The sequence below is a fragment of the Pristiophorus japonicus genome, chromosome 4, assembly GCF_044704955.1.
Source record: "Pristiophorus japonicus isolate sPriJap1 chromosome 4, sPriJap1.hap1, whole genome shotgun sequence".
Classification (NCBI taxonomy): Eukaryota; Metazoa; Chordata; class Chondrichthyes; family Pristiophoridae; genus Pristiophorus; species Pristiophorus japonicus.
Window position 1 is genome coordinate 13,674,407 of NC_091980.1, and position 12,511 is coordinate 13,686,917.

Genomic DNA, 12,511 nt, shown 5'->3' on the forward strand with positions numbered 1-12,511 from the left:
CAAATCATCAGCAAGAGCCAAACCATCTGGTTTGGTTATTGCCAGAAACCCCATCCTTAAATCCACTCCCCAACCCGACTGCTTGCTCGCGCAAAACCTGACAGCGCGCAAGACTTTGAGACCAAGCTGAGCTTCAAGCCCCATATTGCAGTCAGGGAGACTGAAAATGTCACCTCCACAATATTGCCTGACTCATTCCTTACCTCATTCCATTGCTGCTGAAACCCTCATTCATGTCTTTGTGCTCTCCCACCCACCACCCAGCTTGATTTCGCTCACATTCTTCTCGCTAGGTGCACAAACTCTAACTCATGTACAAATCCACTGCTTACATTCTGTCGCTTGCTAAGTTTCACTCATCTATCACCAGTTTCCTTGCTAACCTCCATTGGCAACCACTCCCCAAACATTTAATTTGAAAATGCTTGACCTCGTCTACTGGGTATTGTTCTGACCCATCTCTGCAATCTCCTGCATCCCTACATTCTAGCTTACACCCTCTGCTCTTCTAAGTCAGCACACTTTACTCCCCTTTACTATCATAGACAGTCCCTCGAAATCGAGGAAGACTTGCTTCCACTCTAAAAATGAGTTGTCAGGTGACTGAACAGTCCAATACGGGAATTACAGTCTCTGTCACAGGTGGGACAGATAGTGGTTGAAGGAAAGGGTGGGTGGGGAGTCCGTTTTGTTGCACGCTCCTTCCGCTTATTTTCTGCATGCTCTCGGCGACGAGACTCGAGGTGCTCAGCGCCCTCCCGGATGCTTTTTCTCCACTTAGGGCAGTCCTTGGCCAGGGACTCCCAGGTGTCGATGGGGAAGTTGCACTTTATCAAGGAGGCTTTGAGGGTGTCCTTGAAACATTTCTTCTGCCCACCTGGGGCTCGCTTGCCCTGTAGGAGTTCTGAGTAGAGCGCTTGCTTTGGGAGTCTTGTGTCAGGCATGCGGACAATGTGCTCAACGGAGCTGGTCGAGTGTGGTCAGTTCTTCGATTCTGGGGATTTTGGCCTGATCGAGAACACTGACGTTGGTGTGTCTATCCTCCCAGGGGATTTGCAGGATCTGTCGGAGACATCGTTGGTGGTATTTCTCCAGCGTTTTGAGATGTCTGCTGTATATGGTCCACGTCTCTGAGCCATACACAAGGGTGGGTATCACTACAGCCCTGTAGACCATAAGCTTGGTGCCAACATTAGCTTACACCCTCTGCCATTTTAGCCTTGCATTCTGGAATTCTCACCCTAAACGCTGCCTCGCTTCATTTCTTCTCACTTTCGAAAGCCTCCTCCAAAATCTAATTCTTCAACCAGATCACGTCCAACACAGCTCGTTCATCAGAACTAACAAGTGGTCTATATTTGTCACATTAAAGCTATAGTTTCTTTTTACAGAAGCGGATGGAAACAGTCAAGATATTAAAGAAAAATGCCCCTGCCAAGCCTAACAAACTGGGCTGTTATGTCATTTTAATTGTTTCTGTACACTGCTGCAGTTATATGAACAGTCCTGAACCAAGCAAAACCCAAGGATAAATGGACGTTTGTTCGAACTTCATAAGCTTCTCGGAGCCTCCAGTACGTTAAACCAATGATCAACTTAAAAACCAGTCCATTTACTTTATCAAAGCATTTTCAAAAACTCTCAAATTAGCTGGTCTTTGAAAAATTCCAGAGCATCTATTTTTGAAGTGCACAGCAGCCCTTGCTATCCCCACAAAAAGGATTTCGCTCTTAAAAATGCGAATACATTACTTTGGACTAAAACCTTACAGCACTCATTTTGAATGTTAGACTTTACCCTTCAGGCACCTAATGCAGTGACCTCAACTAATTCTATACAATGTTCTTCAGTCCAGAATTGAAAATCGCACGCAACACACGAGGATGTTGCTAATTCTGTCTCAACTTCACTCTTGATTCTTTTGCTCATTTCATTATTTTCTCCCACCAAACCATCAATTACAAAATTAACAGGGTCAGCAAGTTTAAAGCTCCTCGCAACTAAAGGGAGAGAAAAGAAATTCATTGCTCACCAACTGTTACACTGAACTGGACGACAAAAGAGACTAGTGATGCGTCGCAGCGAGAATATAAATGTAATTTTCCTACAAAGCTTGTGCTCAAATACTGCAACTTCACAGCACATTTCACAACACCTATGTGATTTAATGAAAACATTCTTAACAAGCTACAGCATTGGCAATCGTGGCAATTTAATGGCAATTCAGTTTACAATGCATAACTCACAGGGACAGAAGGCAGACACAGACTCTTGTATATACCAGTGAATTGGATGCGCTGAAATAATTGTGCCAAAGTTAATAAATAATGAAATCGTGAATGTGGTCAACACAAGCTGTAAATTCTTTTCCTGTTGGGATCAGTTTTGCTTACATCGGTTCGCAGTGCTATTAGCGTTACACAAACTATGCTTTTAGGGACACTCCAGTGTATAGGTCCAGAATAAATAATTATTATATTGCAATGTGCGTGCAAAACCATTTAAGAAAGTCAAACAGTGAAATCACAAAATGATACATCAGCACAAATGTAAGGGCGATGCAACAAAGGATTAGCAATGCTGAATTCCTGCTTTAGAAAGAGCACAATCCCCAATTCCTATCTATTTCTGCCAGCTGTTTGATTGCTTATGATGAGTTTTAAGTATCCCCTTGGATATTAATCAAGTTGTTTCAGATTTACTGGCGTTCCTGACCTATACACAGAGAGCATGCCATTATCCACAGTACAAGGTAGGGAGCTATCCACCACAAGCTACCGTTACCTTATTTCCCCATGCTCCTAGATTATCTTTCTTTGTTACGACCAGTCATGTGTCTTGCATTTGTTCAACCTATTACTGGGTTAACGTTTCTCTTTGTATTATACAAAACATATTAATTCCAAAGTAAAACAAATAGAACAATGTCAAATAAACATGGTACAACAACAGGACATTACAGACTCAACATCTGACAGACATTTTGGACAGAACTCTCACAGGACCTAGCTCTGAAGAGGAGCCAATTTTTCCTGATCTGATGAAAGGTCCTTGACCTGAAACGCTGCAAAGTACTGACAGCACAGAAACAGGTCCATGCCTGTGTTTTATGCTCCACACGAGCCTCCTCCCACCCTACTTCATCTAACCCCAGCAACATATCTGTCTATTCCTTTCTCCCTCATTTGCTTATCCAGCTTCCCCTTAAATATATCTATGCTATTCGCCTCAACTACTCCCAGTGGTAGCAAGTTCCACATTCTAACCAAGAAGTTTCTCCTGAATTGCCTATTGGATTTATTATTGACTATCTTATATTTATGACCTCTGGTTCTGGTCGCAGCCACAAGTGGAACATCTGTTTCTCTTCCTCCACAGATGCTACATGACATGCCGTGAAATCCAGTATATTCTATATTTATTTCTCTATCAGATGTTGACTTCCCTATTGAAAAGTCAGATTACAAAGAAGTTCTCCTTCCATGCTCAACTAAATATCGCACTGCCTTAATGCTCAAGGTAGTTTTAAAAAAGGACTACTTTAAAATCATGTGAAGATAACCATTGGGAAAGTACAATCTATTCCTAGATATTCTGTTCAAACACTAATTTTTGAGCGAATTTGTAATTTCACATGCTACATCTAAAAGCATTTGTTATCGTCCTTATATTACATCAATGCCTGCGTGACTTCAAAAATCCCTGGAAGCATTTGATCTGGGATTGAGGGACCAAAAACCTACTTTATGTTAGACTTCAAAGCTCGAATAATGGTGGCACCTGACAACTACATCGTGTAAGTCATGCCTTTCTCCTCTGGGGTCTTGCTCTGAATTTCAGGGCATCGCTTCTTGCTCTGGAGACAACCAAGTAAACTGTCGTCTGTGGAATCTTTGTGTTTCTCCAGCAGCCAAACTGAAGATGTATTGTTTCAAAAGTCGCTGGGAGCTGCTTTACAGAAAACAGCAGCAAAAATGAATGAGCTACTGTTAATTTATTCCTAAGTACTATTCGTCAGGGCTATACAAGTGGATTTTCTCCAGTTCATTGAAACAGTGAGAAGCCTGTCCAGTAAACCTCTTACTGTGTTCTCAATTTGACTGATAATTGTGCAGTGTTTGCGACAGTACTTGTATAACCCCAAAATATCCCGATTTTTAGTTTAAAAAAAAAACTGGCGCTCCACGATGCCATAGTGTATTTTCTGCCATCATCATCATAGGCAGTCCCTCGAAAATGAAATTGCTTCCACTCAAAGTGAGTTCTCAGGTGGCTGCACAGTCCAATGCAGGAATTACATTCGCTGTCACAGGTAGGACAGACAGTGGTTGCAGGAAAGGTTGGGTGGGCAGCCTGGTTTGCCGCGCGCTCCTTCCGCTGCCTGCGCTTGGTTTCTGCTTGTTCTCGGCGACGGGACTCGAGGTGCTCAGCGCCCTCCACTTTGGGCAGTCTTGGGTCAGGGATTCCCAGGTGTCGGTGGGGATGTTAGACTCAGTCAATGGCCCTAGAATGTCCCAGCTTTGATTTGACTCACACTATGCACTGTATTAGCTGATCTCAGGGTTCCCAGTGCTCCACTGCTCTTGGGGTTGGGACATCAATGCAACGATCACCCCCTCCACCACTACTGCAAACAGTAGTGTGCATGTTAATCGAGGACAGGATTGGGTTTGGCTGGGTTAACTCACCGGCCGACACACGAAGGATATCCAATGTCAGTGGAACTATATCCTAATAAAAGTCAGCGCATTCCGTAAAGGTGGGTGAAAGAGCAAAAAAGCTAAATCCTATAATGTGTAAGATTTATTACTGGTCACTCAAAGCTTCACAGTATTTTTCCAAGAGCAGCTCATATTTACATTGTTACATCGAGCGACTCCATCAGTTTGACTAGGTACATGCGGCCGTAAACTTTTACACGGGATTTACACGTGAAAAGAAAACACTGCCCAGTATGTTGAATGGGTTAACGCATTAATTTCAAATCACATTATCTGTACAGACACAGGGAAGGTACCAAGATGCACATCACTCATGTCAGTCAGCATTTTAAACTGTGCCACTGTACGGAATCCAGTTGGAGGAGTAGCTCCTATGTCTGGTGTAAAGGGTCTAATAGGTCTGCTCTGGAGTGATGCTTATACTAAAAGAACTGTATTACAAAATTAGCAGCATAAACAAGGCAAGATTTTTTTGGGGGCAAAACTGCTTTGCATCATTTATATCCCTGCTAGAAACAAAACATTATTTAGCAATACATTGTTCGCAGCTTCGTTAATACCACTCTCACTGCCTCTATTCTTGGATTCTTCATCTTTCGTAAGGGATAAGTGCTAAAGGCTTTCTCCACACTCGTCTAAATCCGCACTGTGTCGAATGTACAAGTTAGTCTTTGAACTGACAAATCTTACTTGCAAGTACAAACCCATCCAAGTTTTTTTTTGGTTCCCTTTTTAAGAGGAACAATTTGTAGTCTCTTACTCTCCAAGTTACTTTCTCCCGTCAGGAGAGGGGATCTGTGTCAAAACTGTTCGAGTTATCTTTTGTCTTTTCAGATGCTGCCAGATCCCATTGGATAATTCCAACATTTTCCATTTGATTTTGACATTTCCTGTAATTTGTCGCTTTCTCCTTTTTATCTCTACTGTTTCAATTCACATCTCATTCTCTCCCAGATGTGCACTATTCATGGTGTGATGACCCTAGACCAATAGAGCATTGAAAAATTAGAGATATAGCAGGATCAATGTGACCCTTGCTAATTTCTTTTTAAAAAAAAGTCACTGGAACCAGTTATTATTTGATTGCACGGTCTGTTGACCAGTCCCATGAATGGAACATAGGAACACGAGTAAGCCATTCAACTCACTGCCACTCCGACAATTCATTAGATCTGTACCCATTACCTGCCTTTACCCTCTAACCCCAGACAACCATACTTAGTAAAAATCTATGAAAATTTAATTTGACGCTGCATCCATAGCATCATTTATATCCCTGCTAGAGTGTTGTTCTGGATTCCCTCCACCACAGAAAATAGCTTCTCTGTGTCTACCCTATCAAATCTCTTTATTATAAAGATCTCGATTAGATTATCCTTCTAAATGCAGAATGAATACTTGATATCTCAGAGATCAAAAATCTTCTACTGTAAGTGTTGTAATTAGAATTATTCCCCACACGACATGAGTTCACTAGTCAACCTGTTAACTAAAGGTGCTGGAACTCAATATTCATTAAATCTACACTTCAAGAACAATTAGCATTAAGATAGATTTTCCAATGTTCATTATTGCAATGCTGGTGGTAACTCTGGTGATATTGTAAAGCGGTTAATGCTAAATGGAAAATCGAGGCAAATTTCTTTTCATAACATAAAAAATAGGAGCTGGAACAGGCTATTTATATTTAGCCCTTCGAGCCTGCTCCGCCATTTAACAAGATTATGGCTGATTGACCTCAACTCCATCTTCCCGTATTATCCCCATATCTCTTAATTCCCCAAAATGTATCGATCTTTTTCTTGAATATACTCAACGGCTGAGCATCCACAGCTCTCTGCTTTTTTGTTTTTCCTACCAAAGTGGATAACTTCCCACTTCTCACTTTGAATTCCATTTGTCTTGTTCTTGCCCACTCAGTCAACCTGTCTATATCTCTCTGCAGCCTGTGTCCTCCTCACAACTTTCTCACCTAACTTTGTATCATCAGCAAACTTGGATACGTTACACTCAGTCCCTTCATCGAAATAATTAATATAGATTGTAAAAAGCTGAGGCCCAAGCACTAATCTTTGTGGTACCCTGCTAGTTACAGCCTGCCATCCTGAAAAAGTTCAGTTTATTCCTACTCTGTTTTCTGTTCATTACCAATCCATGTTAATATATTACCCCTATTCCATTGAGCCCCAATTTTGTGCAATAACCACCTGTGTGGCACCTTATCGAATGCTTTTTGTAAATCAAATACATTATATCCACAGATTCCCCCTTATCCATCCTACTAGTTACATCTTCAAAAAACTTTAACAGATTTGTCAAACATGATTTCCCGTTCATAAAACCATGTTGAGTCTGCCTAATTATATTACGATTTTCTAAGTGCCATGATTACCACATTCGTAACATGGCACCAGATTCTAGCATTTTGCCCATTACTGATGACAGGCTCACTGGTCTATAGTTCCCCATTTTTTCTCTTCCTCCTTTCTTAAATAGCGGGGTTATGTTTGCTACCTTTCAATCCTTGGGGACTGTGTCTAGAATCTAGGGAATTGTAGAAGATTAATACCAATGCACCCACTATCTCTGCAGCTACCTCTTTTAAAACCCTAGGATGCAGGTCAATAGATCCAGGGGATTGTTCACCACTTAGTCCCATTAATTTCTCCAGTATTATGTCTTTACTTATACTAATTTCTTTTAAGTTCCTCTTTCTCTCTAGACCCTTGGTTCCCCATTATTTCCAGAATTTTTTTTGTGTCTTCACCGTGAAGACAGATACAAATTATTTGTTTAATGTCTCTGCCATCTTTATTGTCCATTAGAATTTCTCCTGTCTTTGCCTCTAATGGGCTGTTTACTTTCACTAATCTCTTCCTATTTAAATACCGATAGAAACGTTTACAATTTACTCTCATTCTTTTTTTCTCTTTCCTTATCAATTTCTTGATCCTCCTTTGCTGAATTCTAAAATCCTCCTAATCCTCAAGCTTACTGCTCTTTTTGGCAACATTATAAGCCTCCTCCTTTGATCTAATACTATTTTTAGCTTCTTTTGCTAGCTACGGTTGGACCACTTTTCCTATGGGGATTTTGTGCCTTAAGGAATGTATATTTGTTGTAAATTATGTATTCATTCTTTAAATGCTAGTCACTGACTGTCTACTGTCTACCGTCATATCTTTTAATGTAGTTTCCCAATCTACCTTAGCCAACTCGCCCCTCATACTTAGTAGTTTGCTTTGTTTAGATTTAAGACCCTAGTTTCGGACTTAACTCAATCACTTTCAAACTCAATATAAAATTCTATCATATTATGGTCACTCTTCCCTAAAGGCCCCTGTTCTACAAGGCTATTAATTAACCCTTTCTCTTTGCACAATACTAGGTCGAAAATAGTCTGTTCCCGAGTTGGCTCCTCATCATACTGGTCTATAAAACTATCATATGAATTCCATGAATTCATCCTTCATACTATTACCGCAAATTTGGTTTGCCCTGTCTATATGCAGGTTAAAGTTGCCCATAATTACTGTATTACCCTTGTTACATGCGCCTCTAATTTTCTGATTTATACTCTGCTCCACATTACAACTACTGTTTAGTGGGCCGATAAACAACTTCCACCAATGTTATTTTCTCCTTTGCTGTTTCTTAGCTCTACTCAAACTGATTCGACTTGATTTTCTAAGCCAAGATCCTTTCTCTCTACCGTCTTTATCCCATCCTTTATCAGGGCTACACCTCCTCCTTTGCCAATTTGCCTATCGTAAAAGTTAAATATCCTGGAATATTTAGTTCCCAACCTTGCTCACTTTGCAACCACGTCTCCCTAGTGGCTACTAGATCAAATTCGCCTCAAGACCTCCCACAAATTTAATGTTTTGTTAAACATTGTGAAGCAAAGGCAGGCAGGCAATGGCTAATATCAATATAAATCAAATATGGTGAACCAGCTTTAATTTAATTAAACAAAGCGAAAGGATATTGTCATTTTCTCTACAAACTTGTCTTTATCGTCGCTGGTTTGTGGGAAGCTGTCGATGTCTTTTTGCAATGTGGCAATCTGTTTCCCCATTTGTTCCAGATTCTTCTGTAGCATTTCTGCAGAAACTGTAAAGAAGACAAACGCGTCAACTATCTGAGCACTATTTGTTTTACAGCTTCGTAAATATGCACTGTGTGGAATTACAAGAACAGAGAGTCTCTGCTGAGCTAGGTAAGTGCACAGGTTTGTACGAGGTAAGGCTCCTATTCAGCTCCATGACTGAATAGCTTGCCGACAGTGACTGCTCAGAAAGAATTCACATATGGGTGGGGCATCACAGAGCTGTCAGGTTTCTGTGGAATCAATCCATAGGAAGCATTGCAGCGGAGAACGATTGCGTACTTGACCGGTGTCTACATACATGTACTGCCCGGCCAAAGTCGCTGGACATAAGTCGCTGATTTAATCCTTTCTCCAGCCCCGCAGTGTGGCAGAGCGTGAAGCAAGTGGGTAAATGAATACAATAAACGTTTCACTTCTCGCTCCCGCATGGTTACCTCTGGAATGCCCCAAGGATTCGATCCTTGGCCCTTGCCTATTACTCATCGACACACTGCCCCTCGGTTATATCATCCAAAACACAATGTCAGATTCCACATGTACAATGACACCCAGTTCTACCTCACCGCCATCTCACTCAAGCCCGCCACTGCCTCGGATTTGTCACACTGCTTGTCCGACAACCAGCATTAAATGAGCAGAAATTTCCTCCAATTGAATATAGGGAAGACAAAAGCCATGGTCTTCAGTGCTCCCCACAACTCTATTCCCCAGCCACCGACTCCATCCCTCTCCAGAGACTGAGCCAGACCGTTCACAACCTTGGTGTCCTATTTGACCCTGACTGAGCTTCCAACCCCATATCCGCTTCATCACCGAGATCGCCTACTTCCATCGCCGTAACATTATCCGTCTCCGATCCAATCAAAGCTCATCTACTGCTGAAACCCTCATCCGCTGCTGAAACCCTCAGCCAAGCCTTTGTTATTTCTAGACTCAATTAGTGGACTCCTGCCCAGCCTCCCACCTTGCACACTCTGTAAATTGGAGCTCATCCAAAATTCTGGTGTCCGTATCCTGATTCTTATCTAATCGTGTTCACCCATCGCCCCTGTGCTCGCTGACTCACATTGGCAAGACCTCAATTTTAAAATTCTCATCCTTGCTTTCAAATACCTCCGTGGCCTCACCCCTCCCCATCTCTGTAACTTCCTCCAGCCCTATAACGCTCTGCGATATGCACTGCTCCAATTCTGGCCTCTTGTGCATCCCTGATTTTAATCGCTTCACCACTGACAGCCCTGCCTTCAGGTGCCTGGGCGCCAAGCTCTGAAATTCTCTCCCTAAACCTCTCTCTCCTCCTTTAAGACGCACCTCAAAACCTCTCTCTTTGACCAATCTTTTGGTCACCTGTCCCAACATAACATTTGACATTGATCCACGTGCTGTTTGAGAATCGAGACATTTTACTACGTTAAAGGTGCTATATAAATGCAAGTTGTTGTTGTTAGAAACACACAGGTCAACGGACACCATAAAGAGGTTAACATTTCATCAGAAGCCAGCTCCCATGCAAAACATTTACTTGTGCATTCTTTCAGATAGGCTAGTGTGGCAACTGTGCCTCTTCCAGTAGATTACAAGGTTGCAGGTGGGTGGGGGGATGGGGGAGGGGGCTTTTTAATGACGATGCTTCTGGCATCATGACTGTGTGGGACAGGTTTGGCGAACCAGATGGACTTTCCCCCTGCCCGTCATTTTTGTATGTTTGTATTTCTGGCATCATATTTTTGTTCCATTTTTATCTGAAGAATTGTTTTCCACCTTCAGTCGAAACAAAATGCCTCAAAAGGGTTAAGGCAAACACTGCATACTGAAGCGGTGAAAGCTTGTGATGGAACCACAGTGGGCCCTAGCGATGATAATCTTTACTGCGAAACGGATAAATTTTAAAACAAAGTGCTCTGATTAGTAATTGAAGTGTGCATAAATCCCCGTCGGTCTCCAAACAGACATCCCTTCACCTCTGACATCAGTGGGTTTGAATAAATCTCCAGCTATATGTTCCTTTTAATATGATCAAGCATTTTAGCATACATTAGAGAAACCAGAAATCACTGTGCAATGCCTGTGCTTGTAAAACAAATTGAATGCTGGAGGCAGAGCTTTCATTGCTAAGTAGGTCAGCGGCAGAGATGGCTGCTGTACCAGCTCTGATCAATGGCTATGCACTTTGCAGCGAGCATTAATGGATAGAGAGTAATATTTTCTCCCTCTTATTATTTAGGTCACTCTCCATTTAAAAGCTCTACACATCCCTCACCGCGACTTGCTTTTTCCACATGGTTTAGCTCTTCTGTGAAGTGAGTGACTTCGGGGTATTGTTCTTCACACATTTCCGCTAAAAAGTGCATCAGTGTCATCTTCTGATCAGCTGATTTTGTATCTTTTAACTGTGAACAAAAGGAAGAGAAAAAAGTGTTTAACATAGGTTCTAGTTTAAAACAAAATAGTCAGGAGAAGCAAATGTATTTTTGCCTGCAGAGGCTGCATTTTATTATTTTGGGAAAAAAAAAACACCCATCGCCCCAGTGACACTGCACTCTGGCAGGGGTACAGTTCGAAAGGTGCTAGACTCCTTCAAGTGCTTTGCTCATCTGCCCATTCTTCATTGCATCTCAGTGCGGGGGTAATTTGGACTATGTACGTGAGTGCAAAGCAGGGGATAGCAAATCAGCAGCCCTGATATTTATTGTCATTGACGCCAATGGAAAATGAAATCGGGAGATGTAAAACAGGCTGCCAATTCGCTATCGCCTGTTTTGCACTATTGCACTAAATCAAAATCACCCCCAGTGAGTCTAAATAAATGTCACAGCTAAGAGAATCCCATTTTAGCACCTCTCCACTGGCGGCTCTGGATAGGAGAGTAGGAGTGTTGAATCTGGCTATTTAGCTCCTCCTGGCTCAGAGGTAGTCATCACAGGCAGTCCCTCGGCATCAAGGAAGACTTGCTTCCACTGTAAAAACGAGTCCTTAGGTAGCTGAACAGTCCAATATAAGAACCACAGGTCCCCGTCACAGGTGGGACAGACCGTCGTTGAGGGAAAGGGTGGGTGGGACTGGTTTGCCGCATGCTCTTTCCGCTGCCTGTGCTTGATTTCTGCATGCTCTCGGCGATGAGACTCGAGGTGCTCAGCGCCCTCCCGGATGCACTTCCTCCCCTTAGGCCGGTCTTTGGCCAGGGTCTCCCAGGTGTCGGTGGGGATGTTGCACCTTATCAGGGAGGCTTTGAGGGTGTCCTTGCCCACTGCCCACCTTTAGCTCGTTTGCCGTGAAGGAGTTCAGAGTAGAGCGCTTGCTTTGGGAGTCTCGTGTCTGGCATGCGAACAATGTGACCTGCCCAGCGGAGCTGATCAAGTGTGGTCAGTGCTTCAATGCTGGGGATGTTGGCCTGGTCGAGGACGCTAACGTTGGTGCGTCTTTCCTCCCAAGGGATTTGCAGGATCTTGCGGAGACATTTCTCCAGCAACTTGAGGTGTCTACTGTACATGGTCCATGTCTCTGAGCCATACAGGAGGGCAGGTATTACTACAGCCCTGTAGAACATGAGCTTGGTGGCAAATTTGAGGGCCTGGTCTTCGAACACTTTTTTCCTCAGGCTGCACTGGCGTTGAATCTCGTCTTCAGAGGTACTAAGGCCTACCTTACACCATCTTAATAGAAATTATCCAACTTTGCC

General features: G+C 42.7%; 1 protein-coding gene across 1 annotated transcript in view; it reads right to left on the reverse strand.

Annotated features, from left to right (window-relative positions):
- The window catches only part of LOC139262844 (protein diaphanous homolog 1-like), a 460,427-nt gene that overhangs the window by 92,376 nt on the left and 355,540 nt on the right, over positions 1 to 12,511 (reverse strand). Inside the window, exons 22-23 of the mRNA XM_070878024.1 lie at positions 11,093 to 11,222; positions 8,709 to 8,834 (exon numbers count right to left, since the gene is read on the reverse strand). Of these exons, the coding sequence (XP_070734125.1) occupies positions 8,709 to 8,834; positions 11,093 to 11,222 (256 nt within the window). The remainder of the gene's footprint in view (positions 1 to 8,708; positions 8,835 to 11,092; positions 11,223 to 12,511) is intronic.